Genomic DNA, 25078 nt, shown 5'->3' on the forward strand with positions numbered 1-25078 from the left:
TATCTTAATGATGACTCCATTTATAATGCTACTCTTGATTGGGCCTTTAAACACTAGCATACTGTGTGCCAACTGAACTTCTCTGCCTAGGTGTCTAGGACACATCACAGACCATGCCCCAAATCAGATTCCTCAACTCCAGCCACCTCCCCACACAATTCCTTCAGTCTTCTATATCTCAGTCCTTGGATCATACTCTCTTCCTACGTTTCTTTCATACAACATATCTATTCCATCAGCAAATGCTACCTTCGAGACATACCCAGTGGCTGACCACATCTCCTCATTTGTTTTAACTAACTTTATTATAATTATCTCTTAAGTGATCTCCTTAATTCTATGCTGTTCCACACAGTCTGTACTCAACACAGCAGCCAAAGAAATCATATTAAAATATATTAGATCATGTCACTCCTTTGCTCAAAACCTGCCAATGGCTTTCTCATTTATGGCCAAAGTCAAAAACATTACAATAAGATACATGCCTGTACGTTACTTGGCCCAACATATCATTCTGTCTTCATCTCTTCTTCTCATTCTTTTTGCTTTAGAGATGCTGACCTCACAGATTTCCCTCAAACAGCATATAAAGTACCTGCATTAGAGCATTTGCACTTATGGCTTTTTTTGGTGTCTGAAACTCTTTTCTCTCATCTCTTTCAAATCTATTTATACTTAGCAATCAGTGGAGTGCTAATAAATATTTAACAACCAGATATATATATATGCCTTTATATAAGTATGCATGTTTATTATAAATTTCACTGATATAAAATATATGTAATACCCAATTTATAAATAATATTATAAAATATACATTACTCTTTATTGTAAAGTACACATAGTTTATTGATTCTTACAGAATGCTTGAATTGATTTTTGCCAAACTCTTGCATTCACACACAACCTGTTGTTGCAATCCAATGAATATTGATAAAATCCTACCACAAATAAATACTTTATTGCTATGTGATTCAGCAAAGAAGTTTCTCAAGGTACTGATGAATGAATTTAGTTCTCACTTGAGTGTTTCTTTATATTTTTATTTACATTAAAATGTAAATAAAAGAGTTTGTATGGACTTCACTTTTTATCAGCTATGTGAACCACTATTTTTTCTGCTAAGTTTTATAATAGTTTTTATTAGTTTCAAAAATATTCTTCTACTGTTTGTGTTATTCACAATGTAATGGCTACACATTTGAGTTTAATATGCTTTATTTATGTTTTTTCCTATACTTTCTCGTCTAAACAATGACTAAATTAGTCAATTAAGCTTTGATTTAGTATTATTTGCTGATTTCCGTGTTGAAAATACCTCCACTGCTAATGATTTCAAGTCACCAAGGTGATACCACTGAAAATGGAGTTGGGAAAGGATGAGCAGCAGCATATCATTCTATAGTATTTCTACCTTATGGATAAAATAGACATAAATAAAATCAAGAACATAAATAATAGTGAAATATAATTTTTACAGCCCCAGTTAAAACTTTAAGCCCAAACCGAATGCTTCATTTTTCTCCCTAGAAATTAACACCACCTAATCTGCTTTGTATAAAGTAAATAATTATAGTGAATTTTTTTTTCAATTTTTTCTCATATGCCCTCTCTAGAATGTAAGCTTTATGGGAGCAGTGACTCTGTGTTTCCCTAACACAGTTACTTGATTCTAGGAGGCACTCTATAACTACTAATAAAGGAAACTGATGACTCTTTATAGTTCATAGGGTAGAGGAATTCAAAGCCACTTTTCATAATCATAAGTTTGTATAGTCTCTATCATTACCTTCAGTCTGCTCACACAATGTTTATTTTTTTTCTTGACATTGTGTTCTTTCACATATTTTCTCATATCTTGTGATTTTTTCTTAAGATGTTATCACCAGTCCTTTTTCAGTTAAACTAACTTATGATTTTACTTTAAAAATTTCACTAATATAAGCTTAAAGAACAAGCTTAAATAATCAATGTATTCCTTGTTTTTTAAGGCAATTTATGTTTTTCCTTAGTGTCAGAGTCTGAATCCCCCCACCTCAATTCACATGTTGAAATCCTTGCCCCCAGCACCTCAGAAGGTGATCTTACTTGGTGATAAGGTCTTTACAGAGGTAATCAAGTTAAGGCTAAGTGATCATATGGGTCAAAGACAATATGACTAAGGTCCTCATTAAAAGGGGAAATTTGAACAAAGAGATGCTCACAGAAGGAAGATGATTTGAAGATACAGGGAGAATGCCATCTGAACATGAAAATGGCCATCTACAAGCCAAAGAGAAGACCTGGAAGAGATCCAACTCTCATAGCCCTTGGAAGGAACAGATCCTGCTAATGCCTTGATCTCAGACTCAGCTTCCAGAACTCTGAGACAATAAATTTTTGTTTTTAAGCTGCCCAGTTTGTGGTACTTGCTAGAACAGCCCCACAAACTGAATACATTTAATATCCAAAGGAAATAAATTAATTTGTTAACTTTATTTGTTTTATGTCCATTCTGGTTTTATTCTAAACCCAAAACTTGATGCTATGGCGCATTTCTGTGAGTTTTGTGGCACTCCATTCATTCAGCAAATATTCGTTGAGGACAACTGTGGGTTGGAGATTGTTTTAGGTAAGGGGGCACAGCAGTGAAACCACAGCAAATAAAAAGTTTTGACCTTGTGATGTTTTCATTCTAGTAGGAAAGGACAAATAGTTATCAAAATTAATAAGTAAATTAACAGTTGACCCCTAATAAATATTCTATACCCAAATCTCTATCTTAGTGACTGTTTCATACCATATATAGGCAATTCTTTCCAGAGATTTGACTACAAGAGTTGCAGAACTTAAGATGTTTATTTTTCATTTTGTAGATGACAGATACTATAGCATGTGTTATATAAATATTACAGAAATGTTTACATTAGTCACAATGCATATAGGCGGAGCTCTAAGAATCTCTGTGACTATTAGCTTTCACTAATATACCAGTTTATTTTCTAATATGATCACTGAGGCAACAAAGTCAAAGTTAATATTTGGCTAAAATTTTCTATTTTCTATTTGGTGGTTCACATTTCTCTGCAATATATGCAAGATAATAACTTTGGGATTTTTTTCTAGCATGGATTAAATTCTCAATAAATCTGCTTTTTTAAATTTTTAATTTTTTTATTTTTTAGGAAAATGAATTATCTTTATCCTTACATTTTACAATATGAGAACTCTTGCATGATGCCAGATATCTGTTAAAGAATAGAGAAAACCCACATTTCTATTCCTCATTTAAATAGGAAAAGTTAAAACTAGATGTTATTTAATATTCTTTTTACTGTTTTAAAATTTATTTATTTTTAAATTTTATTTTATTATTAGTTTCAAGTACACAGTACATTGCTTAGACATTTATATAGTTTATAAAAGGAGTCCCGAATCGCTCTTTCTCTCCTCTTGCTCTCCACCTAGCCAATACATTAATGCTGACTGCATTCTTATGCCATGCTCCCCATCCCCACGAACATCTATCAACTACTAATTTGTACTTCTTTAATCCTTCATTGCTTTCTCCCTGGCCCCCAACTCCCCTCCCCTCTGGCCATCACCACAACGTCCTCTATATTGTGAGTCTTTGTTTTTGATTAGTTTGTTCTTTTTGTCCCTTAGATTCTACCTATAAGTGAAATTATATGGTATTTATCTTTCTCTGTCTGACTTATTTCACTCAATATAATACCCTCTAGGTCCAACCATGTTGTTAAAAATGGTAGGATTTCATTTTCTTAATGGCCGAGTAATATACCATTGTATATATATGAACCATAACTTTTTTATCCAATCATATGTTGAGGGTATTGAGGTTGCTTCCATATCTTGTCTATTGTAAATTATGCTGCTATGAACATAGGGGTGCATAGGTCTTTATGGATTATTGTTTTGGTTTTCTTTGGATAAATACCCAGAAATGCAATTGCTAGGTCAAAATGTATATCCATTTTTAATTTTTTGAGGAACCTCTATACTGTTTTCCATAGTGGCTGTACCGATTTTCAATCTCACCAACAGTGTATATAGGTTCCCTTTTCTTCACATCCTAACCGATACCTGTTCTTTGATTTATTGACGATAGCCATTCTGACAGGTGTGAGGTGATATCTCATTTTTGTTTTAATTTCCATTTCTCTGATGATTAGTGACCTTGAGCATCTTTTCATATGTCTATTAGCCATCTGTATTTCCTCCTTGGAGAAATATCTGTTCAGGTCTTCTGCCCATTTTGTAACTAGATTTTTTTGTTGTTGTTGAGTTGTATGAGTTCTTCGTACATTTTGGATATTAACCTCTTACTAGATGTATCATAAGCAAATATCTTCTCCCATTCAGTCAGTTGTCTTTTCATTTTCTTGATGATTTCCTTTGCTGTACAAAAACTTAGTTTGATGTAGTCTCATTTGTTTATTTTTCTTTTGTTTCCCTTGCTGATATAGCCGAAGAGAAATCACTGTTAGCAATATCAGAGAGTTTACTGCCTATGTTTTCTTATAGAAGTTTTATATTTTTTAAACACAATTCCCTTTTTTGAGCAATATGTTGAATTATTCAATATTCTCAGTAATTAACAGAATGACAAATTTATCAGTTTCCAATCATTTCTTTCTTTTTCATTGTTGCAATTTAACACATCAACATCATATTATTTCATAAATACAAATATCAATAAAATTATATAGCCTGATAGAATAAAACTAGTCTTTAATACCTACTCATTAGCTATTTTTTACTTTGTAGAAATCTTTTCCCAAACAAATATTTCTATACTGATTAAAAGCTCCACAGTCCAACTCCTGTAAGAGTAATATTCCAGATTCATCTTTCAAGTTTTAGGGGCTTTCTATTTACTTTTTTTTTCTTTTTAATCGAAGGACCAAAACTGTGTTCATATACTGATGGATTCAACTTCCATGCCTCAAGTTTTCAGTTAATAATGAATTCCATACCATTCTTCTACCACACAGTAAAAACAAAAGCACATTGCATTTATATAACATAATAAGCCCTCACATGTTTTGTGAATATCATTTAAATTAGAATATAATTCCCTTCTATATTTTACATTCTGTTATTAATGTTTAACTGATAGGTAAATAGAGTAGTAGACTATTAAATAACTTACTGCATCAGTTCCACCTAGCAGGTGGTAAGAATATACCCAAGGTACTATTATTTCTCACTTGGACCATTCAAGAGTACAATTAGATAAGGCTTTATCACGTGAGGAAACTTCTTTCTTATAAATGAGACTTTTTCTATAAAACTTCCATGTTTCTTTGACCTATTTAATATTCCTGTTACTTTCTATGACCTGCATCTGTGCTTGTAAGAAATATTCATAATTTATTTTCCCTTCACATGATCTCACTATACTACCCTTCAGTGATAATGGATATTAGTTAACTACCTACAAGTACCAATAATTTTATCTATAAGTTAATGACAATCAGATATCTACAACTAACTGAATTGTTTATTGGTCAAAGTAACACAGTGTAATATCAGTATCATTTTCCCCCCAAATTTTGTCAAACATGGCTATCTCTTATCATTTTTAAAGTTTCCAGAAAAATAAAAGAAGTGCCATGGTTAAATGATTAATTTTGTTGCTTTCACATTAGACTTACTTGAAAGATCAAAGGCAATAAGAATGAACCAGCAGTCTTGAAAGCCTAGGGATTACTTCACTACATTTTTCAATTATATTTGCAATTTTCTTGTGTTGCACCTTGAATATACTACAGCCATCCTGGTTACATTATAATTCTTATTCTCAAAAACTTAATAGCCACTTGAATTCTCCATAAGTGCCTTAGAGATTCAATGTTAAATTACATACCAAAGGAAATACAACATATACATATGTGAACCCTTGAAATTGAAGATAATTTTAGGAATTGGATATATGAGTTTGCTTCAGTACTGCATACCTGTTATATGTGACATATATAACATGTATATCATATATATGCGTACATACACTTTCATGTATATAACATACATAACATCGTAAACAGCTTACTGAAAATGACGATATATTTTTCAATTTTTAGAGTATGATATAATGCATTATAGAATAAAATCACATTCTAAAAGAAATAAAACTTTCTTTTAAAAATTGAGAAAGTGGATAAAATAATAAGTAAATTGGTAGTACAGGAGAAACTGTCAATATTCAGTTACTCATGGGTCTGCGTTGTCAACTATACCATTACTAATTGAACTAGACAGTCATTGGTATATGTATATTTTTATAAAGCAATGTTTTAGTATTTTTTAATTATATGGCTTTAAATATAGTTGTCTCAACAATTACTCCAAATGTTTTATATAGTTATATTAAGTACCCTTGTTTAAATAGTAACTGCAACTAAAAAAAAAATCTACTTAAATTATTTTACCTTTTAAGATTCCTTCATTTTACCATAATACACACACACACACAAAAAAAAAATAAATAAAGAGAAAAAATAAACTGTAGAAAAAATAAGAATAATGGAAAAGTATGCCATTGTTTAAAAATGGCATAATATAGCTACCTGATAAAGTTAATATTTCTTATGTGCATATGCATTTTGAGCCCATCAATTTTTCATAAACAACAAGAGCAAGCTATTTCAGGAAAGTCATACTTAGATACTTCTAGATCTCTAGAAATCTTTTTTATTATTATTTCATTACTATTTTTCAAGAAAATATATTTCTATTTAGAATATTTCTGTAAACATTCAATATCCAACAATAAAATATTCAATGTTTTAAAAAATTGAAATTGTATATTTAATATGCCTGATCAAAAACATCCATAAATATTATAGTTAATTTTATTACTCTCTCTAGAGTGCAAATTTCCAGATGATAAGAATCTTAATAAATTCATTATTTACAGAAGTTATATGCCATGTGTTCATTGCACATCAATTATATGGAGGTTAGTTTCATTTTTCCTCTTGTCTTTATCCTCCAAATACTATGTTTACCTGCACTCAGAGAACATATTTACATGTACCATAGCTGAAATATTTGAGATAGTATGTTTCTGTATATGTATGTATATATGTACTCGAGCTATGAAGAGAAGGGTGAGTGACTGATGGGTGGCAGGATCGGGGGTGGGAGGCGGGAGAGAGAGAGAAGAAGAGGATAGAAGAGGGGAGAGGAGAGAGAGAAGAATACTTATAAAATATTGATTGGGAGTAGATCTATAAAGTCAACTATCATTTATTCCCTATAAGAAACAAATGTGGGTGTATGTCTGTATGTCTGTATATCTGTACATAAGCATGTATATATGTATATACATATGTATATTTATATGTGTATTCCAAATTTTAATGACATTTCTGTGTAGCAAACTACCTCAAAACCCAGAGCTTTCAAAACAACAGTGATTTGGGGAGTCGAGATGTTGGGCAATTTCTTGATCCATGAGCATTGGCTCAGTTACTTGATAGCATTCATCTGACACCTGGATTCATGTGGTGGTTCAAAGATGAGTACACTCATACCCATAGTGCTTCAGTGAAAAAAACTGGGGGACTGGGTTCAGAGGAGTTCCTTGCCCTTCCATCTCAGGTCCTCTCTATACGGTCTCTCCAGGAGCATAGCTTGACTAGTTGCATGAGAGTCAAGATTCATATAGACCAAGATAGAAGCTTTCAGTCCTCTTAAGTCAGGGCAGAAATTGCTATATCACTTCCTCTGTACGGTATTGGTCAAAGCAATCTTAGACCAATCGAGATTAGTGGTATTGGCGTTTAATTTCCTGGGGAAAGAAGACCGTAAGCAGCTAAGGGCCAAGATGTTCCTCATACAGTTTCACAAAATACTGACACCTCATCTTTTGGAGTCAGATCTTTCAATCACCCAGAATTATCCACCATCTTTATGACATTTCCCGAGGTATAATCAGAATTTTGATTCCAACGCTGTTAGAACCCAACCTGACCAAGGGAGAAATGGCTTCTGTGCATTTACTAAGCTGCAGACATCCTTTCAAAATCTATTTCAGTTTCATTTTTAATATTTTCCCCAATTTACTCACAATAATCAGAAACTCAGAGGGTAGTTACTGTGACAGCAGACTCTGAATTCTAATTGTATGAGTGAAATACTGTCTCTATCATATCTGTCTGTTCTTGGACAAGTTTTTTAACCTTTCTGTTCTTGCAGTCTGTATTTGATAAAAAAAAAAAGGGGGGGGAGGATAATATCAATATCTTCCATAGGCAGTTGATGTTCAGGATTTAGTGTGATGATCAACATAAAGCATTCTTCATAATCCTTAATAACTGTCAGAAGTTCTATCATTATCATCATCATCGCCATGGGAATTTACTCTCAAATAAGCCTTTTTTGAAGTTTATAGTTTATATTCCTTCATAAATGCTGTCTCAGCACATTTTTTGCTGAGTGGAGTAGTTAGGCTGAAAGCCTAAAATTCTAAAGAATATTTGGCTTTCACAAATGCCCTGTCATTCCTATGGCTTTATTGGTATGGTTATTAAAGATATTAACTGGGAAGATCTTTTGAAATTATAGATAACATTAAAACACTAATAACAGATATAAAAATAAATAAAAATGCAGAAAAATAAAAAAAAATAAAACATTGTGTTTTAATATGTCTGATTTATACCCCAGATCTATAGAGAAGGTAATTCCTACTTTTATGATAATATTTCTCTCTCTCTTGCTCAATCCCTTGCTGGCTCACTCGCTTTCCCTGTCATTCTCTTTCAAAATAGCCCAAAGCTCTCATATAACGCCCACAATGTTCTAGGGCTTAATTACTTGAGCTAATGCTACAGTGGCATTAGAATTTTAATGTCAGGAAGTCCTAGGTTATATTTTGAATTTTGCAAATTTCTGGTTTGGAGAGAGTTACTTAAACTTTGAACTCTCTTTCTCATGGAGTATATGGGAGAAAATAAATGAGACATCTACCTGAAAAGAGTGCTCATATTCAAAACATGTGAATCTCTTTTCTCCTCAGTGGAAATAAAATGCTTTACCATCAATTTTAATGGTAGGAAGATAAAATTCTAAAGAAGGAAGAACTGAATCTTCCTACTGAAGTATAAAAATATCTTCCTACACGAGTTTATCGCTGTTAATTCCATGAGTCATAGCTTGAAGCTAAATATGATCTTTTTTTATTTTTAAATTCTGAGATGCCAATATCATATATCTTCCATGTTTTTCCTTAAAATAAAATAATTTTACAGCAAAAATATTTAAAAATCTGAAGTTCATTCCATTACTCACTGGAATTTTAGAATTACAAATGTGCTAAATGTAACTGTGGAGAGAATGATGGATATACTCAACCACAGCTTGTAATAACTAACGAGTAGTGAAGTCTAGTCAATCTTGACTTTCCACAAGGACAGCAACACAGCTATTCTAAACTTCAGCCATTGAGGAATCAAACATAGGAATATTTAGAGAGTATTTTAATGATCATTGAGTACCTACCTAATCTCTACTATTCTCCAATTTTCCAATTGGTCTATACAGCCATGCACATTGTAGACCCCCCATTTATGTCAGATCCCCTTTCCATGGATACTCTGCTTCTCCATCCATCCTTCCATATCTTCCAAGAATGGCATTGTCCCATAAAGTAATCTTTGTCATACTTGTCCATTTGGATGACTATGACCTCTGAAGTCTGGGTTTTGGTCGTCATTTAAGAAATTTCATTTTTGTATTACTTAAGTTTCCAGATTTGTGTATCTATTTAACTATTAGTAAACGCTCTAATCATAACACTCTAATGTCTTAAGCTCTGCCTTCTATGTCAGAAACATTCAGCATATCCTGAAATGATGATGAATGAAGAAAAGAGACCTCTGGAACTGTGTTGCTAATAGATACATGTAGATTTAATGTCTAAATGTTTTTTATTTTGTTTTTTTTTTTTACTTTAAATGTAGATGAGAATTTATACAAACCACACTACCTTTCCAAAGTTAGTAGGGAAAATTCAGAATGTGTATTGAATAGATATAATATACTATACTAAATGTTAAAACAAATAGCAATTGAAGAGCTAACATAAAGAATATTCCAGGTATCTAGCTTACCATAATCAGGCAGTTGAAATAATCATTTCTGCCAAGAAAGAGATTAACTGCCATCATGAAGAAAATGGTTACTGAAACTTCTGACCATTTCTAATTATCTCAGCATTCATATTAATTATTTTTAATAAATAGACCTTCCAGTGAAATCTGAGCACCTTGAGGCTAGGCTATCATATGCTCTCAGCTCTAGGTGAATATTTCAAATTTGACCATTCATGAGAATCAAGAAAAGAGCTTGTCACAAATACTGATGAATAGAGTCACTCCCCCAGATTCCGATACAGTAGTTCTAACATGGTGTCCTTGAAGTTACAGAATAATTGACATTCCACATTATTTTGTTATTAAATGGCCCTTATGCCCCATTAGAGAAACATTGAAAGTCCAGCACTTTTTGATAGACATTACATAATGACATAATAGACTTTGAATGAATGAACCATTGAGCAAATAAAGAAGCAAAACAAGCAGTTGAGCCAAAGTGCATGTTTGTAGTTTAGACACAGAAGGAAACAGCAGTTTCTCTTATAAATGCGTAGGTGTGCCTTAGACGTTTCTATAGGCATTTGCTTCTTTATTTGTTCTATTTTTTTAGGGATTTTATTTTGCAGTCTTCTGTGGTATTATCTAATAAACCAAATTTGTGCATTTTAATCTTAAATATTTTTATGGGGTAAAAATGCAAGAAAACATTTTGGAGGATCTATTGCTGTATTAAATCTTATCATTCAGGGAAAATAAACATATAGTAGGCCATTGAGTAGGATTCAACAAGCAACGTTTATCACCACGGATGAGTTTTCAATGTTATAAAGTTGTATTCAGCAGAGAGTAATTCCCAGTAACAAGCTTCTACATATCAAGGTGATTGGGAAGCAGTAGTCAAAAGGCAATTTGCAGGCAGTGCGGCACCTACAATTGTTTACTAGGAACGTAATAAGAAACAAAGCAAAATAATACAAAGGTAATCACATCCTGTTGATTCAACCCAGCATCCCTGGTGACTAAAAGGCAACAATTCCGTTAAAAGTTTTGAAGTAAACATTGCTAGTGAAGCATATCCTACAAACATTCAGAATATGTCATTACCAGTTATCTAACATGTATTGTAAATATAAGAATTTTCTTTATTTTCAAACCAATGAAAATGTAATAATTTATGGTAATTAATTTATTGCTCTGTATTTTTTTTTTACAAATTTACTTAATGAAAAGCCCATAAGTTTATTTGAAAAACAAAAGTAAGATACATTACAATACTCTGTACATGTACACATGGCAGAAAAACCCAAACAAGCAAGCAAACAAACAAAACGTTTCTTACTTGGACTGTATAAATATAGTTTAGCCTAGTACATGAGTTTAGGCTTCACAGTTTTGAAAAATATATAGTGACATTGCATTTTTTTTTGTTATCTGTGTGTGTATTTCCATACATGTATGTATTTGTTGGCATGATAAGACGGAGGTAAAAAGTGAAAAAAAGATATAAATACATACTGATAAAACTTTGTCTTTCTAACTGTGGTTTTTCAAAATATGGTCTTGACCCTCCTGCACTGTAATCACCTATGGTAGTTATAAATTTACAGGGAAGTCATGGAGAGCTCATGAATACACGTTGACCCTTGTGCTGGAGCTGAGCAATAAATCTCTCACCCCACCCCTGTCCTTGGAATATACCTAATGCCCATTGTCAGTTCTTTTCAACTGTATCTATAGAGTCAATGGAATACCAATCAAAACCCCAAAAAGTTATTCTGTGGATATCGACAAATTGATTCTAAAGTTTATATGTAGAGGCAAAAGACACAGAATAACCAGCATAATATGGAAGACAGATGCTATTCAACATCTAGACTTACTATAAGGCTATGCTAATCAAAACAGTGTGATATTGATGAGATGATAGATAAATATGTTAATAGAACAGAATAGAGAGCCTAGAAATAGACTTCATACATATTTTCAACTGACCTTCAACAAAAGAGCAAACATAATGCAATGGAGAAAAGATAGTATTTTCAACAAATGGTGTTGCAACAAATGGACATCTACTTGCAAAAAAGTTACATAGACATTACAATCTTAATAAAAGTAACTCAAAATAGATTACAGATCTAACTATAAAGTAAAAAGATACAAAATTCCTAAGAATAAGATAATATAGGAAAAAATCTAGATGACATTGAATATTGCAATGACTTTTTAGATACAACACAAGAATCATGATCCATGAAAGAAATAATTAATAAGCCGGACTTCAAAACATTTAAACATGTCTTCACTGTCAAAGACACTTTGAAGAGAGTAAGACAAGTCATAGCCTTGGAAATATATTTGGGAAAAACATATCTGATAAGAGACTTATCTAAAATATACCATGAACTCTTAGCATTCAGTAATAAGAAAACAGATAACCCAATTAAAAAATGGAGAAAAGTTTGAATAGACACCTCACCAAAGAAGACATACAGATGGCAAATAAGCATGTGAAAAGATGTTCAACATTATATTCCATTAGGGAAATGCAAATTAAAACAACAATGAGATACTACTACACACCTAACATAATGGCCAGAATCTGGAACACTAACAACCCAAATGTTAGTGAAGATGTGGAACATCGGAATCTCTTATTTATTTCAGGTGGGCATACAAAATGGTACAACCATTTTGGAAGATAGTTAATTCTTTTTACAAAACTTAACTGCCTCTTACCATAAGATCCAGCAATCATACTCTGATATTTACTCAAAGGAGTTGAAAACTGATGTCCACACAAAAAACTGGACGCAGATGTTTATATCAATTTTATTCGTAATCACCAAAACTTAGAAGCAATCAGAATGTCCTTCCGTAGGTGAATATATGAAGAAACCATATTAAATTCAGACTATGAATATTATTCAGCACTAAAAAGAAATGAGTTATCAAGCCATGAAAAAACATTGAGGATACTTAAATGCCTATTACTAAGTGAAGAAGCCAATCTGAAAAGGCTACACACTGTACAATTTCAATTATGTGACATTTTGGAAAAGGCAAAACTATGGAGATAGTAAAAAAATCAGTAGTTGCCATGGGTTGAGGGGAGGGAGGGATGAACAGGTGGAGCAGAGTGAATTTTTAGGGCGGTTAAACTATTCTGTGTGATATTATAATGGATGCATGTTATTATACATCTGTTCAAACCCATAGAATGTACAACACCAAGAGTGAATTCTAAAGTAAAATATAAACTTTGGTTGAAAAAGATATGTCCGCGTAGGTCCGTCCATTGTAACAAATAAACTATTCTGGTACAGGTTGTTGATGGTTGGAGGTTGTATGTGTGTAGGGAGGAAGGGATATCCGGTAATTCCTACTTTCTTCCCAATTTTGCTGTGGACCTAAAACTGCTCTAAAATATTGTCTATTTAAAATAATAATAAAAAAATAATGTGCATCAATTATATTCTAGGCCACTCTGCTTACATGCCTCTGGGCTACATGTTAGAAGAGGACTCTTGTATACAGACATCACGTTGCTATGGCAATTTGACTGTAACACTCAGAGTTACCTATGTGCTCACAGGGGAAATCATAGCTAGATACAAGCCACTGGGCTATTCTCAAAAGAATTGTGAGTTTGAATGGATCTTTAGACAATCATTTCTGAGAAATGTCAATTCTGGATTTGCTCTTTTCTTTCCTTTTGCAAATTTGGCTAACTTGTTTCTTCTCATTTTGTGTCAGAAGCAGCTGTATTATAAAAAAAACAGAGATAATGGCAATGCAATGGAATAAAAGAAGATCATAGAACATAAAACAGGAAGTTATGCTGATTTTACTTTTTCTTCTTAAATGAATAATATTCAAATTGTATAGAAGAGATTATCATTCACTTTGTAATGATTGATTTTACTTTTATGTATTTATATTCTTCGAAATATCATTTTAGTGATTTCATTGTAAAGTATTATCCTGTACAATAATCTCATGCTTCTTCACATTGTAGCCAAGCTACATTTATGATATATTCTTTTTAGAATAACATCTTTATTTCACTTCAAATATTTGGAAATATATATTTCTTTCACAAAATTTTTTTTACAAATTCTTAGCTTGTTCATTTCTGCATCAATTTAATCCCTTCTTATATAATTATCATATGTGATAAAATATTGTTCTTTTTAATAAGGATCCTTGGGGCTTTTTTATATGCATGAATTAGATGAATCATTTATTATCATATTATTATAATTTCTTTTGATAAGAATAAATTTAATTTTTATTTAGCTTCAGGAAAGTTTTCCTGAATGCTTCAATTATATATTCACAAATTTTGAAAGTTATGGGATCATTTTTCCTGGTGCCTGAGGCTCTCCTCTCAAAGTCATTACACATCCAATCAATTCAGTTTAAAAAAAAAAAAGTGTGGTTCATTGTTCTATATTTAAAATAACTGATTTGTTATTTCATTCTACTTTTAAAAGACTATTTTTTAACTTTAATATACAACCCTATGTTCTCTCATTATATCATGATATTGCCTGCAAATATGTTTGTTAAACTCATATTTAGCAATTATAATAATTGGCATCATGCTATAATGGCACTGCTAACTAATCAAGTATGTGTTTGATTGAAACCATTGGTCTTTCTCAAAAGTGGCACAATCCAAATATTTTTAATAAAAGTAAAAGGGTGGTTGTTAAATGTTGGCCGATGTTTGGAGTAGCAAATATATTAATGTCTACATTCATATAAAGTACATATATTTATATACTTATAATGTGGCTCATCTACATAAGGAAAGTTTTTTGTTTTTTTTTTAATTACATGACATAGTTAATAATCCTTGGGTAAACTCAACCCTCTGGAAAATATGTTTCAATTTTAAATTTTAAGGCTCTATTAACAAAACCATCTAATGTGTGTGTATAAATGTGCGTATGTATAAGTGTGTGTGTGTGTATCTACAAATAATTACAAATGGATATATAACATTTTTTATCTCTATTGATTCCAAGTATTAACTAATGAAAAAGTCCAATTAAGTGTCTCTTTTGGCACTGTAAAATAAAGACTTTGACTTTTACATGCGATTTTTGGAATCAATATCATCACTTTCTTTATTTTGCTAATGTACTCAGATCTACTTCTTATCGTAGTACTTATTTCCTGGCAAAAATAGTGAGTTTCTTAGTCTTGATAAATGTTAAAATGCTTCCCACCTATAATATTTCTTCAAGGGTTCACACTCCTCTAATGTTTTCAATCATCAAATTTTGATGATGCTGTCAAGCAACTATGTAAATTGTTCTGTAGAAAGGAAAATTAACCTCTGCTCAAATCGTCCCAGCTGACAGTGACCAAGAGCACATATTGTAGAATGTCGAACCTATCAGCAGAAGGACCAAGCTCTGGCTACGGGGCTGTCCTCTTGGAGCTGCACACCCCAGGAAATGCAGAGATGGGTATCTTAATTTGCCACTAACAGAACAGTTTGGGACACATGGTTGTAATAAACATTTCAATGAGACAGTTTTAGTAACATTGTTAAGGTAACATTTGCCTCAGAAGCCTTTCATTTAAAGTATTTCATTTAAAAATACATTTCTTAAAACAGAAAAAAAAAAAGGAAATTTTATGTTGTTTCTCATTTAATGTGCAATCCATATGGTTTTTTGATTTATATTCCAGGAGTTATTAGAACTGCCTTACATAATATGGACAGAGAAGCCAGGGAACACTACTCCGTGGTCATTCAGGCCAAAGACATGGCTGGGCAAGTCGGAGGGCTTTCAGGATCGACGACAGTCAACATCACGCTGACAGATGTCAACGACAACCCCCCACGGTTTCCGCAGAGTATGTACCCGTTTCTTCTGGTTTACTTTTGTACATTATTCATTTATGCAAAACAAAATGAAATACTTGATTATATAGTGTCATATTGCTGTTATCTTAAATGGGATTTTGTCATGAGTGCTATAGGGTCTCCCTTCTATATACTAGGCTAAAGAAATCTTTCCACCTATTGTCTCCTGAACCTGATAGGTAATTGTCTCTATGTTAAATGTATGTGTTTCCATTGGCATCAGTGTTAAATATTTTAAATAATGTAGTGGTACTAACTAATGATATCTTGCATTTGCTGAAGAAGTTATGGATTACTAAGATATTCATAGAGATATTCAAAATATATTTTGATATGAATATTCTACTCATGCAAATTAATTGCATGTATATCTTTTGTGACAAATTTAAAAGGAAAGCCTTCATGTTGTGAATGAACACGCTTCACACACACACACATACAGATGCACACCAACAGCAGGGTACAGCAAATACAATAAGGTAGAGTCTCGAAATAGAATGTGGGTATTGAAAATGGAGAGGACAAACTAGCAAGCAATTCAGGAGAAGAATGTATCAGTTCTGTGAGTTTGGAAGAAAATGGTGTTTATGACATCTTCAGAATGGGAAAGAAATAACTATAATAAATTTGATTTCTACTGTGGCAGAGCTGTGGATGACATTTTATAGAATAATCTTTAATTATCATCCTTTATGTCCTTCTTACACATAAAATTTAAGAACTATAGTAAAATAGACAACATATGTCAGTAACAGTTCTACACAAGTTAGTCCTAAATGCTTTCCTTACCTTTATTTCTTGCTGTCAGTAAACTCCAGGCCCAGCTGCAACAAATACTGCCTGTTCTAAAACACAGTAACACTTTACATATTCTTAATTCAACTCAGATTCTTCATACTCACATTTCTTTGTTTAAAATCTCTGTTATAAATTTTCTTTGAACTCTATTGCAGAATTAGCAGAAATAGTCAATCCCTATTTCCTGTTACATAGCATGTTTCCATGCACTTTGTATTATATTTATTTCTATAGATGCCTATCTTCTTTACTACTATGAATCCCTCTAAGAAGAATGATACTTGAATTGTCTTTGTAATCTTAGATATTCAGATATTCAGCCTATCCCTTGGAAAATGATTGAATGAATGATTTATAATGAGTGAATGAATGAGTCTAAATACCATTGTTAAAAGACATGCAAGTCAAGTTCACTGTTGGGTAAAACCACTTTAAAATATTGATTCTAGAGATAAGTTTATGTTAAGTGGTTCACTGGCCTTTGCTCTATAAACAAAGTATATTTGAGAGAGAATTAGAAATCACAGGTTCATATTACATTAATCCATAACCTATAATTAAATTTTAAAACATTTAACAAAGTGCACTGTACTTTTGTATTTAGTTTATCCTTTAGTCCACACATCTATTTTTAGACAAGTGTTATTATTTCATAGAATGAGAAAAATGAAGTTCAAAGATTTTTAAAAAAATAATGAGTGATAATGCTAAACTAAATCAAATACAAAATTTATTATAATTTATTATAGCAACTTGTGTTTTATTTTTAAATAGATTCTACCATCATTATTTTTAAGATGTATAATATCTTAGTTATTAAGTGAAAAAGCCAGTTATATACAATACAGGCTCAATAAATACTTGGCCAGGATATAAATAACATCTCCCACTCTCCCTCTGTCCTCTCCATAAACTATTTTTTAAAGTTCCAAATCCATTAAAATTGATTTTAGAATTCAACAGAAAAATGTAATAGTGGTGAAAATAGAAATATTGATTTCTAATTTTATTATTGATTAGTGACAGTGTTATTGTTGAAGCATCAGTTCATGGTGAAAACAATCATTTTACCTGACAAGGATACAAAATAAATGTATACTCTCTGAGTGAACTCATTATAAGTGATGGGATTTACCTTTCTTTAGTCAGTAGCAGTCTATGTGGAATGACTGACAGATAACATTTCTGCTATACTGCAAGATGCATTTAGTTATGAAACAGAGACCATACACATTCTGACTTATTTAAAAGGTATTTTATTTTGCACTCATATTGCACTAACATACTGCTGTTTTCAGAATAATTTAGTGTCACCACGACAAGAGTAACTTGGAGTAAAGTATTTTTTTCATTTATCCATATGCATTATAACTCATCACTTGGCTGCTTATATAATGAAACTTTGTAAACTGCTTAAAAAAAATGATATAATATGAGGTCTGGTTTTCAGGAAGCACCATAAAAGGCAGAAATCCATGTAATTCTAATTATATAAAGATCATATCCCTTCATCAAATAGATCTAGTAGTCTAACTGTATCTCTTAAGATGTGATGTTTCACCTGACTTCTTTCTCTCTTCACCTGGCTGATGGAGCCATCTTTCTTACACCATTGCTATGATTAATTCTAGTGTAAACATCCAGCATACAAATTTTGCAAATAATATTACCTGTGTTTTTTTTTTTTCTGCTAATCTACATGGCCTGAGAAAGTGAGTCATCTTCACATATCTTGTATTTTTATTCAAAGCTATCACTGTATTTTAATTTAAAGTAGATAGACTTTGAGTAAGAGTTTGAGAGTTAGAATTAAGTAGACTAATAGTTTACAAAGTCCCTTCTCTAGGGAGTTGCAAACTCAGTGGCCTAGGACACAAGGCAAATAAAGCTCCTGGCTGAAGCAAGCTGCCTGTCAGTGTCCAGAGGCTATAGGGGAGAATAGAGACTGTACAATGAATGTCCAAATTAGAGGACAACCACTATGCAGTTCCTGGTTATGACTACGTGAGGTCAGGAGAGTTGGAAAAGGGAGCTACTTGTAAGACTCACAGTGAAAAAAGAAGAAATCAGCCTAAGGCTTGAATTCTTACACAAAGAACAAAGAGATACCCTGTTCTCCTTCAGAAAAAAAGTGTAAAATTTAGGTGTAAAATTCCTCAGAATTGGTTCTTATATTGAAAGTAATTTATTCTACGTCTTAAGATTCTTGCTGTCTCCTTCTCTGGTTTTAACTATGTTATAGTTATACTAAAGTTATTGCTGAATTTTAATTCTTACGTAGGAAAAATCACTGACATCTATTAATTTGTTTAAAGAATATGCATGTAAAATTCAATAGGTTACATGAAAGTTTATAAAACAAACTTTCTGTACCCTACACGGAAGGAGGTGGATTTTGAGAATTGCCCTTGAAGAGTAAATAAACAAGTTGAAGAAAGAATACATGTGAAATAATCACAATGAAATAATAGAAACTTGATTGTCAAACAAAATTTCCCCACGAAGTTGAAATGATTGCAAAATTGTAAGTCATCCAACAACTTTAGCCCACTTATGACTGTAGTGATGATATAGTGCATTGTAATATTGGGAGGAGCAAGCCCTAAAAGTTCAATAGATGGCAGTAGTTCCCATAATACTAAAAAGTACAGGTGTTTAACTGATTTGGGTAAGTTTTAATGTTTAATGAAAAAGAAAGTATCATTGATGAAGATACACTTGATTTTTTTTGTTGTCGATAGCAAAATATTTTAGATGAAGAACCATAGTTTTTAATTTATTATTCACATTTTCATGAAAACAAGTCTGAATGTGTATAATACATTGAGCATTGATGTTTTATTTGAAAGAGGAATTAAAAGAAACAAACAAAAAATAGCTTCTTTGCTCCATCAAAATATGAAGTATATGCTTTAATTGCCAGCAAATTAGAGTTTCTGTAGTGTACTTATAAAAATGACATCAAGTTCATTTCAGTATGCTTACAGACATATATTTTGAAACTTGGGAGGGTTTCCTTAAATATCATCATGCACTTTATTTAGATAAGTGTCCCTGTGTACTTTACAAGAAGGTAAATTCTGCAGCTGCGTGGTTATTTACATTTGTAAAATAGTTGTGTCATTCTAATTGTCTATATCCATGCATAGTCTTTGTTTGCCAGCTCTTGAGAGATATATATGTTAATGTCTCGCACTATGCTAGTAGATATTTTATCTGCCCTCTTATTTTTTATTAGTTGGTTTTTGTTTTTATTTTTATTTTTGTTTTTTAGTTAGTTCCAAATCATATTACTGGATACACACTGATTTAAAGCATATCTTTCATGGATTGAAAATGTTTCATTGTGAAATATCTCTTTACCTTTACTAATAGTTCATACTTTCAAGTCAACTTCGTCTGATATTAATATAGTTATACCAGAGTTTTCTTTTTTCTCTTTTTTTTTTTGCAGTTAACATTTGGATGATATAATGTTTATCATTTTACTTTCTACTATATTGTTCTTAGTTTTTAAGTTTCATTAAGCCACTAAGTTTTTGCTGTTTTGTTTTATTATAATCTTATTTTATAATTTTTTAAGAAAACAATTTAAATATGGAGGAATGTTTTAGAAACAACATATTGATATTAATGAAGAGAATAACCTGGAATAAAGAGAATAAGTAAATAGGATATAAATGTGTGTGTGTGTGTGTGCATGCGTGTACTACTTTGTGGCTGAATATAGTGACTATTTTTAAATTATTTTAAGTTTTTTATTTTTAAATTAAATTTTTTATTACTTTTTGACCCCTTCCCCCATTTCATTGCCTGCCATCCTCCGCCTTTGTCAAACACCAATCTATTCTCTATGTTTATGAGATTAATGATTTTTTTCCTTTTAGATTACACATATAAGATAGATCATACAGTATTTGTCTTTCTCTTTCTGACTTATTCCACTTTGCATAATGCCCTTGAGGTCCATCAATGTCATTGTAAATGGAAAGATTTTGTATTTTTATGACTAAATAATATATACATATATGTATATATGTATATATAATTTCTGTATCCATTCATCTATTAATGGACACTAGGCTATTGTAAGTAGTGCTGCAATGAACATTCAGTGAACGTATCTTGTTGAATTAGTGTTTTCATTTTTTTCCAGATAAATATCCAAGGATGGAATTTCTGGATCATACAGTAGTTCTATTTTTAATTTGTTCAGGAAACTCCATAGTATTTCCATAGTGGTTGTACCAATTTACATTCCTACCAGCAGTGTATAAGGGTTCCTTTCTCCCCACAACTTCTCCAACACTTGTTATTATTATTTTTTTTGATAATAGCCACTCTAACAGGTGTGAGATGATATCTCATTGTGTTTTTGATTTGCATTTCCTTGTCGATTAATGATTTTAAACATCTTTTTATGAACTCATTGATCATCTGTATTTCTTCTTTGGAAAAATGTCTATTCAATTCTTCTGCCTATTTTTTAATGAGATTGTTTGCTTTTTGCTATTGGGTTGTATGGGTTCTCTATATGTTGGGATATTAACACTTTATCAAATATATAATCTTCAATAATTGTCTTCCATTTAGTAGGTTGCCACTTTATTTTATGGAAAGTTTCCATTGAACTGAAGAAACTTTTTAGTTTGATGTAGTCCCACATGTTTATTTTTGCTTTTGTCACTTTTACTTTTAGTGTATTCAAAATATTATCACCAAGACCTATGTCAAGGACCTTACTGCCTGTTTTATTCCATGAATTTTATGGTTTCAGGTCTCTGTTCAAGTCTTTTTTTTTTTTATTTATTGGGGTGACATTGGTTAATAAAATTATATAGGTTTCAAGTTTATAATTCAATAATATGTCATCTGTATATTGCATTGTGTGTTCACTACCCACAAGTCAAATCTCTTTCCATCACCACATATTTTACCCCCTTTACCCTTATCTATCTTCCTCCTCTTTCTCTGGTAACCACTAAACTGTCATCTGTGTTTATGAGTTTTTGTTTGTTTGTCATGTTCATTTGTTGCTTTCAGTTTTACATTTCCACATATGAGTGAAATCATATGGTTCTCAACTTTTTCCGTTTGATTTATTTTGCTTGGCATGATTATCTGAAGATCTATTCATGTTGTCTCAAATTTTTAATCCATTTTGAGGTAATGTTTGTGTATGATGCAAGATTGTTGTTGAATTTCGTTATTTTGTATTTGGCTGTCCAGTTTTCCTAACACTAGTAATTGAAGAGACTACCCTTTCCCATTGTATATTCTTGGATCCTTTGTATAATTAATTGATCATGTATGTGTGGGTTTATTTCTATTGTCTCTTTTCTGTTCCATTCATCTATGTGTCTGTCTGTATGCCGATACTACTTTGATTACTATAGCTTTGTAATATAGTTTGAAATCAGGAAGTGTGATCCCTCCACTTCATTCTTTTTCATGGTCACTTTGGCTATTCAGGATGTCATTTCTGATTCCATACAAATTTTAGGATTGTATGTTCAACTTCTGTCAAAAATGCCATTGGAATTTTGATAGAGATAGTACTGAATCTATAGATTGCTTCAGGTAGTATGGACATTTTAACAATATTAATTCTTCTAATTCATGAGCATGGAATTTTTTTCCATTTATTTGTGTCTTCTTCAATTTCTTAGTGTCTTATAGTTCTCAATATATAGGTCTTTCACCTACTTGATTAAATGTATTAAATGTAATACCTTGATTAAAGGTATTTTATTCTTTTGATGCAATTGTAAATGGAATTGTTTTCCTGATTTCTCTTTCTGATACCTCATTTAGTATATAGAAATGCAACAGATTTCCATGTATTGATTTTTTATCCTGCAACATTGATGAATTCATTTATTAGTAATAACAGTTTTTTTTAATGAGGTCTTTACGGTTTTCTGTATATAATATTATGTCATTTGCAATGTGACTGTTTTATTTATTTATTTCCAATTTGGATGCCTTTTATTATTTTTCTAGCCTGATTATTCTGCCTAGCAAAAATGGCAGAATGGGCATCCTTGTCTTGTTCTTGATCTGAGAGAAAAAGCTTTCAGCTTTTCACCATGACTATAATGTTAGCTCTGGGCTTGTCATATATGGTCCTTATTATATTGAGGTACATTTTCTCTCTGCCCACTTTTTATTACAAATGGATATTAACTTTTGTCAAATGCTTTCTATGCATCTATTAAGATCATCATATGAATTTCATCTTTTATTTTGTTAATGTGTTGAATCACATAGATTGATTGCAGCTGTTGAACCATCCTTTCATCCCTGGAAAAATCTCACTTGATCATAATGTATACTTCTTTTAATGTACTTTTGAATTCAATTTGCTAATATTTTGTTGAGGACTTTTGAATGTATGTTTATCCAGGCTTTTGGCCTATAATTTTCTTTTCTTGTTGCATCCTTGTTTGATTTTGGTTATAGGGTAATGCTGGCCTTGTAAAATGAGGCTGGATGAGTTCCATCCTCTTCTGTTTTTTGGAAGAGTTTGAAAAGGATTGGTATTAATTCTCCCTTGGGTGTTTGGTTTACAATTTTTTGTTGCTTATTTTAATTTACATAATTAATTTAATTGCTGATATATTTCTATTTAAGTCTGTCACTGTGCTATTTGTTTCTTTCAATTTTTTTCTTTCACATTTTTCTCCTTTTATTGAATTATCAATGCATTTCTTGGTTTCTTGGAGTCTCCACATGTACAAATATAGTGTCAACATCTATAATTACCAAAGGAAAATTGAATTATGATTTTTTGGGCTCATTTCTGTGAGCTTTCTTTTTCTTTGTGCCTTTTTTCTCATTTTAGATACTGTGCTATCCCGGAACCCCAGCTTCTGTCTCCACAAACTATATAATTTCTGCTTGGACTCTTTCCCTTGGCACTGCATATTTTAAAAAATTGTCCTGAGTCATTGTGAATATAAAACTCATTTCGTTATATTTTGTTTTTTTTTTTTTCTCTCAAGAATCACACTTCACTCAGGCCTTTCTACATTGAATATTCTTCAGTGACTGAAACAGTCATTTTATGCATATTGGGGAGCTTTTATAGTTGTATTCTATGGGAGAGTTAGGTATATTTCACTCTATCATGTACAGATTAAAAAGACTATCATACTGAAGTTAAAATAGAAAAATTGTGGAAGATATTTTAAATAATAGAATATCAATTTGATACTCAACAAGGATAAAATGAACATGTAAATCTTGAAAGATAGAATTCTTAAATTAATTGTAATTCAGGCAAGTTATTTGTCTATTATTAGTATTTTTATTCATCCTTGTAAAGATAAAATATGTTTCTTATGTTATATGATTTAGTGTATGCATAAAGACATTTAAAAATCTTTCCCCATGTATTTATTCTATTAAACAAGGTATATATACCTACAGTGCATATTCTTTCAGACAAGGTAATAGCTATAAATAAATAAGATTGTGGCATTCTTCTAATTTTAAAGTTAAATATTTTTAAATTATTTTAGGTTGCCTATTTAGAACATTACCCGTCATAACATGTCAACAATTTTATGATTTGTTTTTAATCTATTTGGCTGTATACTATGGCAAAATTATAGATTGATTCTTTTTATTTATTCTCCTCAGTATAGATATGTATGTTAATGGTCATAGAGATTACTTAGAAATGATTTGATAGTTGTTAGTTTTTAAAAATCAAATTTTAATTCTTCACAAAATGCTTAAAAAAGTAAGGATGATTTCCAATTAGAATTTATAAGTTTACAGTCTTTTAGCTTCTTATGAGTTGTGTTTATCATAAAAGTGAGAGAATGTTCAAAACTGTCCCACTGTATCTCACTTTGAAAGAAAAAAAAATTTTATAGGGTAATTAGCTTTGCTACAGTTTATACACCGTAACACAGAATGTGTTAGGTTAAGCAATTTTAAAGATATTATTCTAGAGTATAGTGATAAGATTTGATATAGGACAATTTTAATATGTGGCTTTCAAATAGCTATAGCATTTATCCATGAATTAAAAATATCTCAGTGAGATCCTAATAAAATGCTTAATTATTAATATTCAATACAAATTTCTTAGATGCAGAAAAATTCCAGATTCTTTGTGTGTGTTTTTCTTAATTTGAAAGTAGCACATCTAATGTAAACTATATCTGAATAAAACAGTATAAAGAACAGATTTAGAAATACTCTGGTTAATCTTATCAATATCGGACAACCTAGATAATTCAGACCTCACAGTATCAAACCATTTACATGTCACTCAATTTTCCCC

The 25078-nt window shown here is 31.3% G+C and overlaps 1 protein-coding gene across 3 annotated transcripts in view; it reads left to right on the forward strand.

Moving 5' to 3' along the window:
• Positions 1 to 25078, forward strand: part of CDH18 (cadherin 18) — a 376381-nt gene that overhangs the window by 262384 nt on the left and 88919 nt on the right. For all 3 annotated transcript variants that reach the window (XM_039842743.1, XM_039842742.1, XM_039842744.1), the window contains one exon: positions 15807 to 15974. In XM_039842743.1, the coding sequence (XP_039698677.1) occupies positions 15807 to 15974 (168 nt within the window). The remainder of the gene's footprint in view (positions 1 to 15806; positions 15975 to 25078) is intronic.

The sequence above is a fragment of the Pteropus medius genome, unplaced genomic scaffold, assembly GCF_902729225.1.
Source record: "Pteropus medius unplaced genomic scaffold, Ma_sr-lr_union100, whole genome shotgun sequence".
In the NCBI taxonomy this organism is placed as follows: domain Eukaryota; kingdom Metazoa; phylum Chordata; class Mammalia; order Chiroptera; family Pteropodidae; genus Pteropus; species Pteropus medius.